At 40.2% G+C, this 22673-nt stretch overlaps 1 protein-coding gene across 5 annotated transcripts in view; it reads left to right on the top strand.

The window, feature by feature from the left end:
- Positions 1-22673, top strand: part of KCNQ5 (potassium voltage-gated channel subfamily Q member 5) — a gene marked incomplete at both ends in the record, with an annotated part of 602709 nt that overhangs the window by 437853 nt on the left and 142183 nt on the right. For all 5 annotated transcript variants that reach the window (XM_080699981.1, XM_080699983.1, XM_080699985.1 and 2 more), the window contains one exon: positions 8401-8527. In XM_080699981.1, the coding sequence (XP_080556107.1) occupies positions 8401-8527 (127 nt within the window). The remainder of the gene's footprint in view (positions 1-8400; positions 8528-22673) is intronic.

Here is a 22673-nt window from a genome sequence, read left to right on the forward strand (position 1 = left end):
ACGAATGTACAAACATGCAGGCTGCCGGGCGTGGTGGCACACACCTATAATCCCAGTGCTTGAGCGGATGAGACAGGAGGATCGCAGGTTCCAGGCCAGCCTCAATAATTTAGTAAAGCTCTCAGCAACTTAGCAAAATCCTGTTTCAAAATAAAAAATATAAAGGTCGAGGCAGGGGTAGCTCAGAGGTAGAATGCCCCTGGGTTCAACCCCCAGCACCAAAACTAAATAAAATAAAATACATGCTGCTTCTGCCTGGCCTTTAGGAGCCCCATTTCCTCTAAAAGTCAAGACATAGAGAGGTTTGGCCTAAAACATGCTTAAATAAAAGGAATAAACTCTTACTTTGTTTTTCTTCTACCATCAGCCCATCTTTTTTCTTTCTTCTTTTTTCCTTTCTTTTTTTTTTGGTGTATGAAAAACAAATTTTATTTTTTTAAACAGGGTCTCGCTAGGTTGCTAAGGCTGCTTTTGAACCTGTGATCCTTCTGTCTCAGCCTCCCAAGTACTGGGATCACAGGTGTGTGCCGCCATATCTAGCACCAGCCAAGCTGGAACACTGGAACACTGGCGCAGCCTCTGGTGAAAAAGCTCATCATACTACTTAAAAGAAAAAAGAAATCATCTAATGACCCCAAAAGAAGATAGTATTGGCCAGTAGTATAAATCACAGAAGGGACATCCAGTAATTACTCTTCTTTAGCTTAGACTAATGAAAACAAGCGCACACTGACGCCCAGACATCTTGCCACAAGAAGCCACTCACTCTTTCTTTGCAATTAGTGTCAATAATGCTAATGAGGTAGGTGAGAAAAAATTATAGGCCAATTAACGTATTCCAGTTTTTCAGTGTCTAGCTAGCTCTTTTTCAGAATTTTATCTTAATGGATTAATTAAGCAGTGTGCTAATTGGGTTTTACTGAACCTTGTACTAAAGGGAACTTCAAAATTCAGTGAGGACTGTATTATGATGCAGGACTACAATGCAACAATAAAAGTATATTCAAAAAAAATTTCAGTGAGGGCCCGCCCTGGGCAGAGCAGGTACCTCCATGGTAAGCTGTTTGTTCTCAAGGAGCCACCGCTCCCATGGCACAAAGCCTCATTCTGTGAGTTGTCCTGTGTGTGTCTTGTCATTCCCAGATAGCTTCTAAACCCCTCGAGGTGGCGAAGCACAGCGTCCCTCCTGCATGTCTATGGTATTCAACATACATTTGTAAAGTGAATTCACAATAGGAGGGCACCAATAAATAAAATAAGCCTCACAGGGCAGTTAATTATACCCAACTATGTAAATACTCTAGAGCAAGAAGGAAGGGCAGACTTTCTAGAACTCAAAGCACAAGAGCAATCTTGTCGGTTCAGGAAAGAGCAGCTCAAGGGGCAGAGGCGCCACTCCTGGGCAAGTAAAACATCCTGAGCTGGGCGCAGCGGCACCTGTACTCTCAGTACTTGTGAGGCTGAGACAGAAGGATTGCAGGTTCAAGGCCAGCCTCAGCAACTTAGTGAGACTCAGTTTCAAAATAAAAACTAAAAAGGGCCGGGTGTATAGTTCAGAGGTAGAATGGGGTTCAAACCACAGTACCACCAAAAAAAAAAAAAAAGTAAAGTAAAAAATTCTGACCCAACTCTCAGCAGCCCAACCAGCATCCCATCATAGGTGTGCACTCAGTGCACAGGACAAACGTCACCAACAGAAAACAAGCTTCGCTCTATATTCAGTTTGGCTCATCTGTACCAGTTTCTCAAGCCTAGAGATGCCTCTCTCGATTGAAATATGTCATTTGTTTGTTTCAAGGAATTTTATTTAAATTTTCTTAGTGTCTTAAATTTTAATTTTAAATCTTTATAAATTAAAAAAACCTATTCACTTTGCAATTTTATTATTATAAAACTAAAAGACTGGGCTGGGGATGGAGCTCAGTAGCACAGCACTTCCCCAGCATGTGCGAGGCCCGACATGCAGACAAAACAAGATAAATACAAATACATCTTCTAATTGTATTTTTGGTGGCAGTGTTTGTTTAAAATAATCAGTCATAAAATTTAGTGGTAAACTCAGAGTTCTTAAGAGGAAAGAAAACCCAGGAGTCAATGAAAAATAGACAAACTAGAAATTGAATTCAGTGAAAACTTGATTTGATCTCATTTATTTCAGAGACTTTGGGTATCTCCATTTTTATCTGATTCGGGGTTTGCAGCTAAATTGAACTGGTTAATTTGTGATTATTTTGCAAAATAAACTATCTGGGCTCAATTCAAGGTGCAGCAGCCTGTTTCCAGGTTTTCCAGCTTGGAGTTTATGATTTGGAGGCTTCGCTCCAATCCTTGTGAATACACGTGCTTTTGAATCAGCCTCAAACCGATCGTGGTGTGATAAGGTTTGGGGTGGAAGAGGTTGGGCCACCAGAAAGAACTCAGTGAGACTGCTCCTGTCCCCCCGGAGGGAAGAGCAGGATGTGAGAGAATCCCCCTGGCATGCGTCGCCAGCCAGGTGGGCTCCTTCCCACAGTGCACTGCCGCTTACAGGTCTCATAGATGGACCTCCCGTGGTGGTGGAAGGGGGAGCCTCTGTCCTGATGCACATGTGACTTCCTAACTTGAGACACAAATACAGAAGGGATCGCGTGGTGGCTGCCTTACACAGAGCGGGCATGGTGGCACCTGCCAGTGATCAATCCATCACTAAGGTTCTGAAATCAACACAAGAGAGGGCGGAAGTCCTCATCACAGCCTCCCACCTGCTACCTGAGGTGCACAGGGACACTCTAGGATGAACTCCTGGGGGAACCAGAAGGTCCCGCTGTTTCCAAATCTTGTACTGTTGCTCTTCTCCCCCAAAAGGGGCACCCACTTCCTGCCCCTGACCCATCGTCTCAACCTGTGGCCCCCTAATGCTTGATAAAACCTTTCCCTGAGTTTTCCTTGGAGACAGGGTGTAAACTGTCATTTGGAATGGGGTGTTTCCAAACTTCTGCCTTCCCTGAGAACCGCTGGGATATATGAACATTGTCAGATAGATGTGGTTGATGGAAATGCTTTCCAGAAAGAGATTGACACTTAACAGATGTGGGAAAACCTGAGTGAGTAACTCATGTAAAACATTCCAAGCATCGACTAACCAAAGCAGGGAGGATCTACAGAGACAGATTTTATTGGTGCTACTCAAATGACTTCACCCACGAAGTCCTTCTGATTTCCTCTGTGTCTCCAGCCAACGAGGCTCATCCCAGCTGTGCCATTTCCCAACCCCTCTCAGTCACTGTCCCCAGGGCACGATGCCCGTTCATTCTTTGTTCGACTTTCTCCAGCCCCACCTGCGCCTACTCCTGAGTCCTCCCACAGTGGCTGCTGAGCGGCCTGGTAAAGTTCCGTCACACTGTCACCACCACCACCACGCAGCATGGTTCTGAAAGTGTGTACGCATCTTCAACTCTAGGACAAAGCAGTCCATTTGGTTAAAAAAATTATTTATTTCAAATTCTCTTTTAAATACACTAATAATAAATGCATCTTCCAAGCCGGGTGTGGTGGCGCAAGCTTGTAATCCCAGTACTTGGGGGGCTGAGGCAGGAAGATCACGGTTCATGGCCAGCCTCAGCTAGGCCTCAGCTTAGGCCTTTTGCAACTCACTGAGACCCTGTTTCAAAAATAAAGAGTAAAAAATTGAACTGGGTGTGTAGCTCAGAGTTAGAATGCCCCTGGCCTCAATCCCCAGCATCATAAAAAATAAATAAGTAAATGACAAATGCATCTTCCAAAACATTCAGGAATATTTGAAAACTAGATTGATGATGACATGTGATGCCCTGTGAGTGGTAGTCAGTAGCTTAGTCTGTTCTCCCAAGAGACAAAATCAGAAAAGGTGATTCACTTCTGTACACTTGTGTCCCCATTCTGAGTTAAGTAAAAAGCCATTTCTAGATCTTAATTTCATTTCCTTAATATGCATTTTGCTGATAGAATTTTCTGAATTACAAAGAATTATAACTTAAGCTTTCTGACTGATGTGTTTCTTTGCAATTTACAAAGCAGTTTACGTCACAAATTCTTTTCCTGCAGGGACGATGTGAGGAGGCATGCTGGCTTGCTAGCCCGGCCCGTGCCACTTGAAGTGCGCACACAAAACAGGAGCCAAAATAGCTAGAGATCGATTGTGTTGATGTGCTGAATTGGAGCAATGGTTCCAACTTTGTATGTGTAATTAGCCACAGCTCTTCAAGAATTGGTACGAATGTCACAGGGTTTGTGATGTTGGCATTTCAGTTTCACAGAAATGCTGGTTGATGGCATAACACTAGAAAAAACTAATAGTTACAGCAGACAGTTTGTAGATTAGACAAAGGCCACAGTGTTTTAATGAACAGGGCTGTTAATTAATGAAGAAACAACTAGAACATGCAGTTTAGGCATTGTGCATCTGTACCCAAAATAATCAATCAATCTCTACCTAAGACCACTTTAAGTGCTTTTAAAAAGAAATGATGGCAAGCAGGAAATTTAAATCTTGAACGATACAGCAAAGTCATATCTATTAATAGGACAGTGTCACTGCTCTGTGGTGTGACTTATAAAGAGGCTTCTTTAATATCTGGAAATGAGAATTAATGTTAGATTAGGGGTCTAGATAGATACATCAAATTCAGAACCAGTTCTATCATCACCACCCTTGGGTTTCATGATTTCTGTATGCATGTCCGTAGTCTTTAAGAATAGGAAGGATGTTCTGTGTTTTACCAAAATTATGTGACGATCAAGAAGGAAGCACTATAACTCCTTCAAGACTGATGATAAGAATAATAAACCTTCGGTGTTGAAGAGTCAAAGCTAAAGCTGCTGGTGGGTTCAGTAAAGAGGGATCGAGCCAGCAGTAATAGTGCCAGTTTCACATTATGGCTCTCCTCCAAGGTGATAGAGTACTGTAAATATTACTCATTAATCTCTTCAGTGGCCATTTAAGAAAATAGTATGCAAATAAGCCCAACTAGCATCAAGTGAGAGGAGGAACTGATGTAAGGTGTAGCAGCAAAAGTACCAAAGCCTGCCTGATGCTGGGATGAAGAGCCACCTCTCATCTACAGTGCTCCAACTGATCAAAGCAGATTTTTAACACATTTGAAAATAAGAAGACCCACCTAAAGGGTGACTGAGAGAGCACCACAAAACGTACACACAATAAGATCAGATCCAGCATGTGGACTTGAAGAAGACACACACACACACACACACACACACACACACACACACCTTGATCATATCGCTGGAAACTTTTTTTATTGAAATTTTTATTGAGATAATTGTATATTCACATAGATTTGTATGAAATAATAGAACAACCTTGTGTACACTTTACCCAGTTTCCCCAAATGGTAAGATTTTGTAAAACTATAGTATATCACAACCAGAATAAAAATATTGAAGTCTAGCCGGGTGTGGTGGTGCACGCTTGTAATCCCCGCGCTTGGGAGGCGGAGACAGGAGGATGGCACAGGTTCAAAGCCAGCCGCGCTGGCATAAGAGACCCTGTTTCCAGATAAAAATATAAAAATAGGTCTGGGAGTGTAGCCCAGGGGTGGAAGGGCTTCCAGGAACCCCAGTACCACCAAAATATATATATATATATTGAAGTCTAGACACTAGTCCTTTGTCAGATAAGCAGTTTGCACATTTTTCTCCCAGTCTCTAGTTTGTTTTTTCATCCTCTGTGTGTTGGCTTTCATGGAGCAACAGTTTAAATTTTGATGGGTCCATTCTATCAGATTATTTTAATTATGTGTGGTTTTGATGACAAATCTAAGAACTCTTTCTTTAGCCCAAGTCCCCCAAATCTTTCCAATAGTTTTCACTAAAATCATATTGTTTTGTTTCATATTTAAGCCCACAAGTCTTTTGAATTGATGTTTGTACAAGGTATGAGATATAGACTGAAGGGACTTTATTGTTCTATTTGGGTTTTGTTGGGGTTTGGGGGGTTTTTTGTGGTACTGGGGTTCCTGGAAGCCCTTCTACCTCCGGGCTACACTCCCAGACCTATTTTTACATTTTTATTTGGAAACAGGGTCTCCTAAGCCAGCGCGCGCAGCTGGCTTCGAACCTGCGCGATCCTCCTGTCTCTGCCTCCCAGGCGCGGGGATTACAAGCGTGCGCCACCACGCCCAGCAGGTTTTGTTTTTTAACTATGGTGTCTAATTACTCCAGCAATTATTGGAAGGCTGTTCCAGGAGTTCTGAGAAGAGAAGATTATGAAGTCCCCAAATATAGTCCTAGATTTCTGTATTTCTCCTTTCAGCTCTACCAGTTTTTGCTTCATGGAAGGAAAAGAAGCATGTTGACATTTTTCTCCTAATCTCTTATTAAAACAAACAGAACAAAAACCCAGCAGCAAGCAATATTTCTGAACAATGGGCCTCAAAAAAAGAATGTGCAGATGTAATTTATCCTGCCACGCTGCAATGTAGAAATAATACAGTGACCTTGGCATACTTTTCTTAAGAACAGTGTTCACATTTCATGGTGTCATCTGTTTTTATGAAAAAGAAAAATCCCTACATGTTAACACCGAGGGGCTCTGGCCACATTTCAGGTCTCCTTCCTAACACAACCTCTCACAACTGTGGTAGCAAACTCCCTGGGATGAGTAGGAGTTGAGGGCAGGAAAGGGGGAAAACAGAGCTGCCACTGAACTCAGGTGGGGCACAGGCACAACAATCTGGGCATTTTAGGTCTTAGCATGTTTCTATAAATGGGAAGATGTGCTGGATTAAGACAAATGATCTGACACTTTTGAAACCTAAGTAAATGAATAGACTCAATTATTCACATGTACATTCAAAAGCAAAACAAAACCTGCAGATCATCCATGAGGAAGCATATTGATCATGGCTTTGGTTGTCTGTGCATAATGTCTTCAGAGATTTGTTCTGCACATGGCTTTAAGTCACCATGAGTCAGCAGTGAGATTTGGGAGATTCATTTCCCGTCGCAAGAAATATTTGTGGACTGCTTATTGCAAAATAGCAGAAGGAGAGAATGACATGTCTCTACTAGGCATTTCAAAAGTGCAGCATATCATCACAGGCTCTAACTAAAGAAACAGACATTTGCCTGAAACTTGCAACAAAAATGCCATTTTTATAAATTCGGTAACAGCTTTTATCTTGGGAGTGAGGTGAGAGAGGGGGAAGTAGATTGGAAGCTTATATAATGCTCTACATTGCTGTGATGTTCACAAGTTTTAATAGAGACTGTGTGCCACCTTTACAATTAAGCCACTATAAAAATTAATTTATAAATGTTGTCTATGTTATAAATGCCGAATCAATCCCTGTTTTAAAAAATGGAAAGAGTAGCCGTGCGTGGTGGCGCACGCTTGTAATCCCAGCATTCGGGAGGCTGAGACTGGAGGATCACGGTTCACCGACAGCCTCAGCTACTTAGTGAGGCCCTCTGCAACTCAGTGAGACCCTGTCTCAAAATAAAGAATAAAAAATAGGGCATGGGGTATAGCTCGGAGGTCGAATGCTGCTGGGTTCCATCCCCAGACCCTCAAAAAAAAAAAAAAAAACTAATTTTGGTAAACTTAGTACTTGTTCCTCACAAGTATGAATGACTGTGCCAGTCTTGCTCCAGAGATACTTTTCTTTTACAAATACCATTTGATGACTGACTGTATAACCAGCCACTTTAGCTGCCTTTCCCCAGGGTTACTCACAACTCTTTCTAAATAATCTCAGTCATTTTGCTGGCACAGGTGTTGTTTTCCAAGCTGCTGTCACCAAAGGGCAGCATAATGCTTCATAACAAGCTTGAGATTCAGAGATCCAGGACCTCAGTTCTGGCAGTGGATATATGTGCCATACACACGGTAATGTTGGTTTTAAAAATTATCATTTCCTAAGGAGATGTTGACCCTGTAACCAAATAATTCGGTACACTCCTTTGTCTCTGAGAACAACTCCTAAAAGCTTAGAGATTTTGTTACTCCTTGAAGCAAAATAAAGCTCTGTTTCCTGTAGAATTTGTGATTATATTTAAGAGTGTACTTTTTCAACTCAGATATTTCATGTTACTGAATAGCTGGAATCATCTACGCTATTACACTACAGAGGAGATAGAACCATTATTTGGCCTGTACATTTAGAATTAAAAATAAATCTTAAATATGCAAAATGTTAGTGATATAAACAGGAATAGCAGCCTATGATAGGAAATGCAGATAATATGAGGATTTGATGTCCTCTGGGTGTAGTTTGATTTGGAGAAGAGAGGTCCTTGACTTCAGATGTTAACAACTAGCTGTGTTGAGCCCGAGTGCCTACATGCCCGGTCATACCCACTGAGCTTTTCCCTGAGGCTTGCTCCATGGTGCTTCTCTCTTACGCATCTTATCTGATGTTTCAGGAGTTCGTGATGATCGTCGTCTTTGGTTTGGAGTTCATCATCCGCATCTGGTCAGCTGGCTGCTGTTGCCGGTACAGAGGATGGCAAGGAAGACTGAGGTTTGCCCGAAAGCCCTTCTGTGTTATAGGTGAATATCAAAGTCCCAGATATCTGGACTTCTGTCTCTTGCATCAAAACCTTTGATTAATATTAAAAGCTAGCATCCATGGAATACTTAACCATGGATGGACATTTTTGTTATCCTCAAATTTGCAGATGAAGAAACTGAGACCAGTGGTAGATCTGGGCTTAGAGCCAAGGGCTCCTATTCTCTCTAGAACATCTGTTTACATCAACTAAGTTATACTGAAATAGATGGTTTTTCAATGTTGTCTGGAATTAGAGAAACATTGACTTCAGTAAGTATTTTTTTAAATTAGGTCTGCAATAGGACATTGATTATCTTCTTGATTAGCTGGAATCGATAGCAAGGTATTATTCCTAAAATTGCCTATCAATCATCATGCTTCAGGAATAATTGCAAGTATGGTTTACTTTATGCATTGGTAATTTCAGACTTGGAAAAGTATTCTACACTCTGAAATATGGTTCTCCACCACCACCCCTAGAGTCTCCCCTCTGCAACTCCCCAGCTGCTGTGGTTCCAGAGGGACTCCATTCTGCTGGCTTCCAGCTTGAAAGTCTACGTCTCAGGAAAGATGCCATAGAGCGTTCTGAACTTAATGTCTGGCATCTCCTAGTTGTATATCTTAAAGCGTATCATAAAATTGAAAATGCTCTCACTGCACAGCTAAATTTGGTTTCCTTGCTGTTTTGTCTTTCTCCTGTCTTAGGCAGCCATTGAAAGCCAATTCTGCAAGTTCTTGGTGAGGCTATCTTACTTCATTCCCAAGCTGAGAAAGTGGAGGGGTTTTGTTTTTTTCTTCTGGTTTGTTTGTTTGTTTGTTTGTTTGTTTGGGGCTTTTATATATACTGGAGAATTTAACCTAGGGGCATTTTACCTTTGAGCTACACCCCAGCCCTTTTTTATTTTTTATTTTGAAGAAAAATCTAAGTTGCTGAAGGCCTCACTAGGTTGCTGCAACTGGCCTTGAAGGTGGACTCTTCCTGTCTCAGCCTCCCAAGTACTGGGATTACAGGTGTATTCCACCATTCCTAGCTGAGAGAGTAGAGTTTTAATGCATAAGGTAGACAATCTTATTCATCCTCAATAGATTTTCCATTTTGTTTTCAGAGTCAGGATTATTGAGGAATCCTGTTAGTTTCCTCCCTTACTCATATTCCCTGTGGTGGAGGCAGAATGGATTCAAGAGGAAAAGCATCTTCCCATCATGGGCACTCGTAGGAGGAGCCCTTTATTCCATGCTTGTCTAACAGTATACACATTTCAAGAGAATTCAAACATAATTGATGGAAAGGTGAAAGCACAATAGTAAATATAGAGAAATTATAAGTTGACCTCAAAATACCTTATTCTGCCTTCAATGCAGTCCATTTGTCCAACTGTCTCCCATCTCCAAGAATAAGCTTTACTTCTTTTGAGAAGCCATCATGCTAAGATGTGGAGGAAAGCGGGCAGAAGGTCCCAGCCTTGCAAGTTCATTCAGCATAGTAATAAAGGCTTTTGATTTTTTTCCCCTGGAGAATTGGAGAAATTTTTTTTTTCTCTTTCGAATTCCCTGCTCAGGGAACATTGGGAAGGACTGTAACTTGATGTAAAACTACTGCACACCAAGTACTCTCTGTCCCACAAGGGGCCCAAACAAAACAATTCACAAGGCAGATGGTTGGCCAAGATTCACTCAACTTCTACAGGATAAGGTCGGTTCATGGATGACTGCAGGAATGTTCCATTCCAGATTTTAAAACCAATTAAAGGTTGGTTTTGTTCCAGTTCCAGAGGCAATGCCAATGTATTTCTGGCCTCCAAGCTAAAAAGAAAGTTTTTTTCCCAGATGCCTGCTGCCTTTTGATAGCTGTTTTCAGCAACGGATACATCAGCACATGGTAGTCCTTTAATCTTTTTCTTCTTGTCTCAGATCCTTGAGGATCTTGTTCTAAAAATGATGTTATCTAGTCGGGTGTGGTGGTGCATACCTGTAATCTCAATACTTGGAAGGCTGAGACAGGAGAATTGGATCACAGGTTTGAAACCAGCCACAGCAATTTAGTTAGTGAGACTCTCAGCTACCTAAAGGAGATTCTCTTTCAAAAAATAAAAATAAAAAATAGTTGGGGATGTAGGTAGAATGCGCCTGGGTTCAATTTCTATTACCAGACACACACACAGACACCCACACACAGATACACATACACAGACACACACACAGATACGCGCATACACACACACACACACACACACACACACACACACACACACACACAAATGTTATCTGTAATCTTACCTGTTTTTGTAACTATCAATAGCAACCTTACAAATTTGGTATCGTAAGGTTTAGGCATAATTGCAGTTTCCTTAGGTCTTCAGGCCTTTTCTTCTTCTGGCTATTTTACATCTAGTAAATTCATTGCTTTGGAAGAAAATTCCACAAGCTAATATATAATGAATTCTCATTTGGACAAAGGCCAGCTATGTACTTACAATTGAAATAACCATCCTTTTTGGGGGCATTTTATTAAATGTCCAAGCAACAGTTTGATCTTTCTTCCAGCTAAATTGATATAATAGTGAAATATATTCAAATGTGTCTTATCAATATGAGATCAGTAAAATTTCACCTACACAGATGAATCAAATGTTACCTGTTTGAAGGCAGCAAGTTGTACTAGAGGACTGTGGGGACCCTTCCAGGGTGGTCCATAAAAATGTTTAATAAATTGGTGGAAATGGTAATGTAAATCCTATAATTCCCTTGTTCAACCAAATTTATACTTGCAAAATGATTTTAAAAAAGAGCAACATATCTCTCTCCTCTGTCTGTGATAGCTGAGTGGGAGTTTGGAAATATAGCTAAAACTTAAGACTTCATCTATTTGTAAGATTTGATTATTCTGAACATGCCAAATATACACCCAAATATTTTTTGAAGTCTTGAGCATTCAAGAAAAGAACATAGAAAATATTGTGGTGGCTGTTATGCCTTCCATGTGGGAAATGCTTTCTGTAAGCACACCGATGTTATCCCTTCTGATTGGAAACAGACTCGAGCTGCTACAGGGATCAGCTAGAAAGCCTCGTTCATCTTTGTTCTCTGTTGGCCAATTGATAATATTTGGACCCAACCTGGTAGAGGCCCCGTGCTAACCCTGAAAACTTTGGTACTTCTTCCTGTGAATTATTTACCCTTTTTACCCCAAACTCCAGCCAGAATGAGAGGCATCGCAGAAGCTCACTTATTTTCTTAAAAAGTTATAAAATCATTGTATATATATGCTTGGAAAACATTTTAAACACCTCTAACCTAAGGAGGAAAGATGTAGTTAATTTTTTTAATTAGGAGTTTTCTTTCAATACTACAGTGATTTATTTCTGTTTGGTTTGAGCATTTGCTTTGAAAATTGGTAAAATCTTATCTAGAATTATAAAATTCTTCCTTATACCTCTATGTTCAATGTGCATACCCCCTACGATGCTGTCACAATAACATTTCTACAGCTGTGGGCGACAAGCACTGCACTACTCACTTGGAGAGTCAAATATCCTTCAGGATGACTGAACTGCCCTTCATTTGCCTGGATGGCTGCTTTGTGATTTTCCTACATCCACACACAGGTCGCTCACCCAGTAAGAGCAGTATTGGGAATGTGTGAATGATCTCAAAGCTGACTTCAGAGTCCTTTTTTCCAGCTCCCCTTAATAACCTACCCAAAAATTACAAATAAAACCAAAGACTGATACTTAGATCACAATAATGAGCCTGGTCTTTCCAAGAATCGACAGATTACTTCTAAAAGGCTTTTTGGGGATTCCTTGATGAGTTCTTCTAAAGACAGATACAACAGGGCCATAGTTGTTCAGTTTTGTAACATGTCTCACTGAAACAGAAAATACCAGCCTGTTATTATTCTGCGATCTGTATTCAGTGTCTGATGTAAGTTGATTTCTTTTTAGCACTGTTAACATTTTCCCTTCAGTGTAATATTTCCACATGAGGATGAAAGAGGCGAGCCATGGCACAGATGTTTCCTGCAAATTGCACATATATGTCTTTGATTTGGGACAAAAGTTCCTCAATGCCAACAAGTATAATTTTTTATATTCTTACTTAGCTAAAAGAAAATTGAAATCTTTATCACCACATAGCCAAGGCTACTTTAATATATCTGAGATTTTATCTTATTAAAAGGCAACTTAAGTTGCTAATGTGTTCACGATTTAGGTCAGAGATGCCAACCTGCTGCTTCTTTGCTTTCTTCATCTTCTGTTTGAAAGAGAATGTGTGTGTGTGTGTGTGTGTGTGTGTGTGTGTGTGTGTGTGTTACTGGGTGGTACTGGGTGGTACTGGGTATACAACCTAGGGACACTCTACTTCCAGCTCTACTCCCAGCCCCATTTTATTTTTTTACTTTGAGACAGAATCTCACTAAGTTGTTGAGGGACTCACGAAGTGGCTGAGGTTGACCTTGAACCTGCAATCCTTCTGTCTCAGCCGACCAAGTACTGGATTACAGCCATGTGCCACCACGCCCAGCTGAAAACTCCTCTCAAACTGCATCGTGCTCTACATCTTAGAATCGTATTTCCCCTTATAGAAACTCTACTCTCCCAGGTCATTTCCTGTCAGCTGCACTCTTTTGCAACATCTCTTGAATCCCAAGTGTTCAAACTCATTCCTTCCTATGATAAACTGGACAATCCAAGGACAATTAAAACCTGTTTGGCTAATCATAAAACATTAAGTCATTTAAATCCTTTTGGCTACTAGTAACTATTATTTAATGAGAACTACTATGTGATAACTACTGCTCTAAACACTTTACAAATATTGTCTTATTTAACCCTACATAAATACTGCAATGTCCCATTCTAGAGAGGAGAAAGAAAGACAAGGCTTAAGAAATTTATACAAAAGCAATGTTCATACACGATGGTATTACCATTCAACTCGCTAACACGTACAGGGAGTGTGGTGGGATCCAGAAGTAACCCACACACATTTGCACACATGTGTTTGTATCACACTGAATTTCACTATGAGGTATAATTACAGTATATAAATAAAAGTACATTTTTTAAAAAGAAACTTGCCCAAAGTTAGAAAGATGAAAGCCAAGAGAACCAGGAAGTTACTCTTGTGATTTCACTCTAGAAAAATACCAAACCAACTATGAAAAAGTTTGCCTTTACTGTTTGATAGCAATTTAGAATTAAATTTAATTAACTTTGTCTACTGTCACCAACTTATAAATAACATGGTATTTTATGTTTATTATTAGCAACTCAAGATTTTTAATAAGAAGCCATACTTAACAGAATGAAGTTAATAGCAATATCAGCCTTATGTATAGCAACTCCATCTACCTATTGCTGCTCTCTAACCCAAAGGGGAAGTTGGAGAAAAAATAGACTTACTTGTCCTGAACCAAATTGCATATACTCGTGAACAGTGTTATCATGAGGGTCCTTGAGTATTTTCTAATTGGAGACATCTTTAGGGGTAAATAATGCCACTTTCAGAAATGCTTTCAAATGTTTGTTAACTTTAATAGACTATGGGCAACTTAGGTCATTGGTGACCTGGTATACAAAACTTCAACTCATGAGGTAGCTTAATTACCTGATAGGATTTGGCTATAGAGAGTTCCCTTAGAGGGAAGTAAATAATTAAAGATTATTTCCCATTCCTTCTATAAACTTTGGAAGAGTACTATGATATATTTTACTAATATTTTGTCCTATCGCTTGTTATATAAGAAAATTCATACACAGATGAATACTTCTGTGCCAAACACAATCTCAATGCAAAGAATACAAAGATAAAATAAGGTCACTTCCTGTAAGAGTTCAAACGCCTGTGCCCTTGGAGAAGGGGAGCAACAAGAGAGAAAGACTAATTATGGTGAAACAGGGTGAAAGTGATAGAGGCTGAAGTAGTTATGGAGAGAATGTTCTAGACGATCATGACTCATTACCTAAGACAAAGGAGCAAAGATCCCTTCCAGATTCTGAGCTTCATAACCACCAAAAAATATACAGTTTCTATTAGGTGCACCTATGGTGGGAATGAAACAGAGAGAGTAGGGGCTACTTTACATCGGGTGGTCCAAGAAAGCCCTTCTGAGTAGTGAACACTGAGTTAACTTCAATATTAAAAAACCAACTATGAAAGGATGTAGGCACATATCTTTGCGGGCCAAGGAAGATATTTGTCAAGGTCCTTGACCCCTAATGAGTGGCTTGTACAAGGAGATGTGGCCACTAAGGCTGGAGACCGAGGAGCAGTGGGTGGAGTAATAAGAGGCGTGGAAGAGACAGGCAGAGGTCGCCCTGAGGGCCTCTAGGCCCTGCTGCAAGACAACTTCTAGGGACAGGTCACCAGGCCAAGCTCCAGTAGGTTGTAGCAGGCTTGGTATAAATATTTGGGTTAAAGCCGGATGTGGTAGCGCATGCTTATAATCCCAGCATTCGGGAGGCTGAGACTGGAGGATCGCTGTTCGCTGACAGCCTCAGCTACTTAGTGAGGCTCTCAGCAACTCAGTGAGACCCTGTTTCAAAATAAAAGAATAAAAAATTGGGCAGGGGTGTATGCCCAAAAATCGGAGGTCAAATGCCTCTGGGTTCTATCCCCAGACCTGGAAAAAAAAAAAAAAAAAAAAAAAAAAAAAAAAAAAAAATATATATATATATATATATATATATATTTGTGTTATTACTTAGGTAACAAAAAGCATGACAATATTAGGCCCTGAGCTTTTTATTTATCTATGCCTGCTTGAACTTTATATCAGCAAAATATAAATCATTGCCCATTTTGAGAAATATAAGCATATGTTATAAGGGAATAAGTCCTCTGAATTTTCTGTGTATCTATATTTCTGCCCTTGGAAACATGGAGTTTCAAATTTTAAAAGAAAATGTTTTCTTTGTATTGGGTATTTTATCATGTATCATTATGATGATACATAACGGTGGATTCACCGTGGCATGTACGCACCATGAGCTGCTGAGTGCCCGGCCTCAGTACCTCCCAGCTCCCGCCCTCCTCAGCTCCCTCTGTCCCCATGAAGGCTTCCTTCACTCCCGTCTCTCCAGCTTCCACACTTGATGAGAGGAAGCATACAACCCTTGACTCTTGAGTCTGGCCTCTTTCTTTTAACCTGATGTTCTCCAGTTCCATCTATTTTCCTGCAAATGACATAATCCCATTTGAAAGTGTGTGATTTTCTACGGGCAACTGGAGCTATGGTGTGAAAGAAACTTAATTACAGCCCCATTGGTAATCACCACCAACAAGCAGTTGCTGCCTGCCTTCTTACCAAAAGACCGTTCCAGACTCTTATTAGTTATGATTGCAAGACAGATTTATTTCATTGAAGATTCTTTATTTCCTTTAAGAAAGTGTCCCTTTTTTGCTTTGAGATGTTGTCAGAAAACTTATGATCAATAAGAAGCATTAAACTGTCGCCATGGGGTAAATTCTCAAAGTGGTGCTTGGAACTTGCCAGTGTGATCCCCATTAACTTTGTGAAGGTCCTGCAGTTAAACCTCTGCACATGGCTTTGAAAATGTTCAGTAGTGTGTCTTCACAGTGCTTCTTTTTTAAAATAAATATCATGGAGCGACTCAGTGCACCGCTGATAGTGGTATTTAAGAATGCGGATAATGTACCGTGCCGTAGGAGGCTTTTAAAATTAGATTTTAAGGCTTCATTTATATTAAGAGTCGCAACAACAAAATAAATACGTCTTTAATTGTTCAAAGAGCACCTTTCTACAAAGGAATTTGGAGCTCAATTAGCATATAGGGCTCATAAAGCAGAACTGTGTCCCTCTGAGACATTGTTTATCTCACTCTATGGCTGGAAAAACCAAAGCAGCAGGATGAAGCGAGGCTCTTTGTGCGCGGCGCGCGGCAGTGGAGAAGCTAGGAATAGAACGCTGGCTTCCCAGAGCTCGCTGCTCCCCAGCGCTGCCTCTTGTTAGAGTCAAATTTAATTACAGCATAATCCGTTTAATCTGCGCATGGAAGAATAATGAGGGTGCAGGAAAAATGTATTTATTAGCAGATTAGTGGGAGACCATGTTACATAGGTTAGCAACATTCTTTGCGTGATCCAGATTGTCAGCATTTTCTAGAAAATGTTCAGTGCTATGAAAGAGATTATCCTAATTCCACTGGCCAGAATTGGTAGAGGACTTCTTGATTTTCTTCATTTGGGGACCTAAGTAAAAGTTCCACTTGAGAATGCTGCAGAACCATCTTCTTTTGTCAGAAATAAACCTGATTAAAAATAAAATCATCATAGGAGGAAATTTGGTGCATGATTTTTTTCTCACACGCCTTCTGGGTTAAAAGAAAGAACTGCGTTGAGTTAAATGTTCAACTTGTAGGTTTCCATGGAGCAAAAGATGGATGTGTCTTTCTTCATTTTGGGAGCTTTTGATGACTTTTCCACTAATTCACCACAGCTGTGAACTTGCCAGCCCATGGCTGTCTATTTCCCACATCAAATTAGAAAAATGACAATATTTTAAGAGCAATATTTATTTATTTTGTTGCTGGGGATGGAACCCAGGGTCATTATGCCTCCAAGCTATATCCCAAGCCCCTTTAATTTTTTTTTTTTTATTTTAAACAGCACCTTGCTAGTTCAGAGACTGGCCTCAAATCTGTGATCCTCCTGTCTCCGCCTCCTAAGCACTGGGATTAACAGGTGTGCACTACCATGTCTGACTAAGAGCCAGGGGCATTCCACCTCTGAGCTACATCCCCTGGCCTGTTTTTTATTCTTTATTTTGAAACAGGGTCTCACTAAGTTGCAGAGGGCCTCACTAAGTAGCTGAGACTGGCCATGAACCACGATGCTCCAGTCTCAGCCTCCTGAATGCTGGGATTACAAGGGTGTGCCACCACGCCCCACTTTGGCTAAGAGCCATATTTATGTAAGAAATCCTCCTTTGAAACTGAGCAAAATGGAAGTCAAGAGTTGAAATACCTAGTGTTACACCAAGAATAAAATTCCATGGGTTAATTTGTAATTATTTATGGATTGTCACACACCTCCCATCATAATCTTATTAAAGTTGGAAGAGAACTTGTTCTCACTCTATGTCCTAAAATACTGAGACTAAGATTAAGAATCTTATCAAGAGTCACACAGCATATAAGTCAAAGAACAGGAGAGAAAAAAGAGAGATTAGATTGTGTTGAATCCGATTTTCTTTTCACAACACCCCACTCTCTCCCTACACCCCCACATGCTACTCAGAAACAAAGTAATAAACCCAGTGGTGAGGTCTGAATCCTGTCCCCAGCCTCCCTCCACCACTAGGACACGCTCGCTAAAGTCTAAAAGCAAGTAGATACCAGCAGCAGAAAAGGGGCAATTCTTTCTCTCAACAGTCATTTTAAGACTTAGCCTTCTTTTCAACTTTTTTATTTTAAAATAATTTTAGACTTACTTAGAAGATCAAAAATAGTACAGAGAATTCCCATGTTTGAATATACTCTTTACCCAGCTTCCCCCAGTGGTAACATCTTACCTAAGCATGGCAACATTACCAAAACCAGTAAACTGCTGTGTATATATACAATTAACTAAACAATAGATCTTACTCAGATTTCATCCATTTTACACCCACTCAATATAAACATACATACATATATATATATATAATGTGTATATGTATCACAAATATATATATATATATATATATATATATATATATATATATATATTCCTGGAAACCCTTCTTCCTTCGGGCTACACTCCCAGACACACACACACACACACACACACACACACACACACACACATATATATATATATATTTTTTTTTTTTTAATTTGGAAACAGGGTCTCCTAAGCCAGCAAGGCTGGCTTCGAACCTGCTTGATCCTCCTGTCTCCGCCTCCCAAGCGCGGGGATTACAAGCGTGCGCCACCATGCCCGGCCACGAGTACATTTTATCACAAGCACAGGTTCATTTAATTACCACCACAATCAAGATCCAGATTTTTTTTTTTTTTTTTTTTTTTTGCTGGTCTGAAGATGAAACCTGGGGATATTCAACCTACAAGCTACATCCCCTGCCTTATTTTTTATACTTTATTTTTGAAACCAGATCTCACTGAGTTGCAAAGGGCCTCACTAAGTAGCTGAGGCTGTTGGCGAACAACGATCCTCCGGGCTCAGCCACCCGAATGCTGGGATTACCCAGAGCTTCACACATATGTATATTATAATACATATATTGCAGTTCTGGGGGTCAAATGTAGGGCCTCGTACATGCTAGGCAAGCATTCTACTGCTGAGCTATATACACAGCCCTTCAATGACATTTTTTATTTTGTTTTCGACAAAATTATCTTAATAAGCAAAAGTTGATGTAGTTCACATTTCACCATATGGGTCAAGAAACAAAAATATAGTGCATAAGGAGCAGTTCTTCATGCTCTGATAAATTAACGTAAATTTGATGCATACATAGGTGAAGTGTTGAGAGACCAATTAATGTAAAAAGCCAATACGGTACGAATTCCTGAAGGACCTTTCCTTAAGTAGAGAGTCCTTTGTAGAAAGCCCTTATTAAGCAAACTTTACTGAGACCAATACTAATTATGCTTGCCCGCTAAAGGATACACATAATCACTCTGTTAGAGCCTCAACGCCCCACTCAAACAGAACAACATGATTAAAATCTCCACCAAGACCCAGTGGTGCTTAGTGGAGAGCTGGCCCAATATTCATAGTTCTTACATGACCTAAAAAGAGGTCATTTGTGGTCCAATACATTTTAGAAATCCTTTCATTCTTGTTTTTTGTTTTTTTTTTTGTTTGTTTGTTTTTTGTTTTGTACTAGGGATTTAGCCCAGGGGCATTCTACCTCTGAGCTACACCCCTAGCCCTATTTTTAAATTTTGAAACAGAGTCTTACTAAGATGCTCAGGGCCTTGCTAAATTGCTGAGGCTGACCTCCAACCTGTAATCCTTCTGTCTTAGCTTCTCAAATACTGAAATTACAAATCTTATTCTTAAAATTAAGAATCCCAGGCAGGTGTGGTGACACCTTGATCTGAGCATGGTGGCACATACCTGTAATCCAGGAAGACTGCAGGTTTGAGGCCAAGCTCAGCAACTTGGCAAGACCCTGTTTGAAAACAAAAAAAAATAAATAAATAAAAACACTGGCATATGGCTCAAAGATAGAATGTCTCTGGGTTCAATCCCCAATATAAAAAGAGAAAAAAGTATTATCTCCAAGACTTTACTTTCCCCCCAAATTTTCTTTACTCTTTCCCAGGCCATCTCTATCATAATCAACAGAAAAGTCATTCTTCCAAAAGTTAGTAATAGCTCTGTTTTACCCAACTTATGAATTTCAACTTCATCATAATTCTGGCTATAGCAATGTGGGAACAACCAACCACTCACTTAGAAATAGATTCCTATTCACCTTATTATACTACAAAAGGAAGTCTCAAATAAAATGAGGATATAAACAAAATAAAACCACAAAATAGGGGGAAGCAGAAATGAGTAATTTCTCTTGTAACTTTTGAACTAGGAAGGCCTCTGTAACTACAACTAAAAATATAGAAGAAAATGTTAATATATAAAGCTATAGAAAATCAAAGAATGCACACCTAGTAAGCAAAACAAAAGCAAGCAATGTCAAAAGAAAAATGTGGACTGATATTTGCAACTCCTATCCAAGAGGAAGAAGTCAGGAGAAACTCAACAACTGTGTACAAAGTAAAAGATGGGAAATGGATATGAACAGAGAGTACACAGAAAAACACCTTCATGCATGCCTCTTACACATACTCAATGTCACTTAGTAAAAAGAAATGTGGTCTGGGCATGGTGGTCACACCTGTAATCCCAGTACTTGGAAGGCTGAGACAGGAGGATCTCAGGACAGCCTGAGCAAGTAGTGAAATTCTCATCAACCCAGTGAGACCTTATTTCAAAACAAAACATAAAGCACTGGGCGTGGTGGCACACGCTTGTAATCCCCGCGCTTGGGAGGCAGAGACAGGAGGATCACGCAGGTTCGAAGCCAGCCTCGCTGGCTTAAGAGACCCTGTTTCCAAATTTAAAAAATATATAAAATAGGTCTGGGAGTGTAGCCCGGAGGTAGAAGGGTTTCCAGGAACCCCAATACCACCAAAAAAAAAAAAAAACCATAAAAAGGGCAGGAGGTATAGCTTGGAGTAGAATGCCCCTAGATTCAAAATCTTCAGTACCACACCAAAAAAAATTAAGAAGTAAAGAAGAAAGTGAGGGAAGGAAGGAGGAAGCCAAAAATGATAGCATTTTCTTACCTATAAGATGGAAACAAGTCTGCAACTTGACCACACAGTGCTTTAGTGAAAGTATAAGGAAAAAGGCATTCATATGGTCCTCCTTATGGAAAAGTGTCAGTGTCTGCTAAAATGACATAAGCATTTTCTCAACTCAGGAATTTTAATTCCTAATAATTCCATCAAGTTATAGTACATGTTCACCACAGCTGAATAAAGTACATCCACACAATAGAACACAGTGAAGAAGATCTTAAAGGGGTAAAAAAGGCATGGTGGCACATGCCTGTAATCCCAGCCACTGCGGAAGCCGAAACAGAAGGATGGCAAGATCAAGGCCAGCCTGAGCAACTTAGATTCTGTCACAAAAACATAAAATAAAAGGCTAGGCTGTAACTCAGTGGTAGAGCACTTGCCTACCTGAGGCACTGTGTGCAATCCCCAATACTGAAGGAAAAAAGAAAGTTGTAATTATAATGTAAGGTAGGATACTTTTGTGTGGAAAGAAGAAATATGAGTACATATTTACATTGCTTATATCTTTAGAAAAATAAAGCTGCTCACCTGAAAATAGTGTGTGGTCATACAGTGGGCGCAGAGCCGGAGCAGGATTTCCCATCAACCTCTTCACAGCACCCTGCTACTCAGCCATAGGAACGCACACAGTACTGAGAAGCTAAGTAGAGGCACTATCGCCTGGCACACAGGAAGCGCAGTTTAAATATTGTCCATTATTTTGTTCACTCAGCAATATGAAGTAGGGCTGGTTGGTTGCTAAGATGTATAGTTATAGAGTCTCACTCACCCCGGAGGCATTTTGGGCTTTGCAAAGGACAATGTCAACATAATAATGTACATAGGACTTTCGTGTGAATGCTCTCAGTTCAAGGCTGGAGTAACAGAAGAGCACGTTTAACTCTCACCAAACCCTGTCCCAAAATGTGTTTTGTAGTTTGCCTTCATTTGATCTCTCTATCTTTCATGAGTTTTAAACTTGGGATTTCTGCTATATGTTTCAGTCAACATTCTTACCACTGTAGTCCAAAAGACATGACCGCACAATTTAGAGGAAGATTTATCTGCTTATGGTTTTTGGAGATTTTGGAGTCCAGTCCAGGTGAGGCCACGGTCTGTGGAGTTCAGGGCATGTGGGCAGGAAGCAGAGGTAGAGAGTGAGGCTCTGTTCTCACATCAGAAAAGCCACCGAAAGCAAGAGGGAGCTAGAAAGGGCAAAACTCAAAGCACAGCCCCTAAGCCACACCCCAGGGACCCACAGCCTCCACCCCCTTGCCTAGGTTACCACCCAGTAAATCCATTACAATGGGTTTATCTACTGATGGATTACAACCTTCCTGTCTCAATTATATCAACTCAACATTAATAACTGAGCTCTTCAGGGAGCATTCTATATCTAGCCATAACGGTGCCTTCTCAAGGGATGGCCCAAGAAGGGAAAAGGATAGGATGCATAGAAAGTGAATATCTTAGGGCCTGACACATAATAACCAAATCATGAAAACAGTGGGCCCAGTATAACTCGTGATCAATCCTAGGATTAATAAATAATATAATCAGAATAATATTAGCATCTCATAAAAACTTAGTTTGTTTTATTGATTATTTCTTCTCAAAATACCTTCATCAATATTGTATTCCTAGAATTTGAGAGTTTATGTATCTTAAATAAGAATAAAACTTATTTTAGAAGGAGAAGGCAGGATAGGAAGCTAGATGTTCTTTGAGTCTAGAGCTCTTAGATGTGATCATTTTTGACTGGCATGGTGGCACATGCCTATAATCCCAGCTATTTGGAGAATGAAGTGGGTAGTCAGTCTGGGTAACTTAG

This window comes from Muscardinus avellanarius (genome assembly GCF_963383645.1).
Source record: "Muscardinus avellanarius genome assembly, chromosome: 8".
Lineage (NCBI taxonomy): Eukaryota > Metazoa > Chordata > Mammalia > Rodentia > Gliridae > Muscardinus > Muscardinus avellanarius.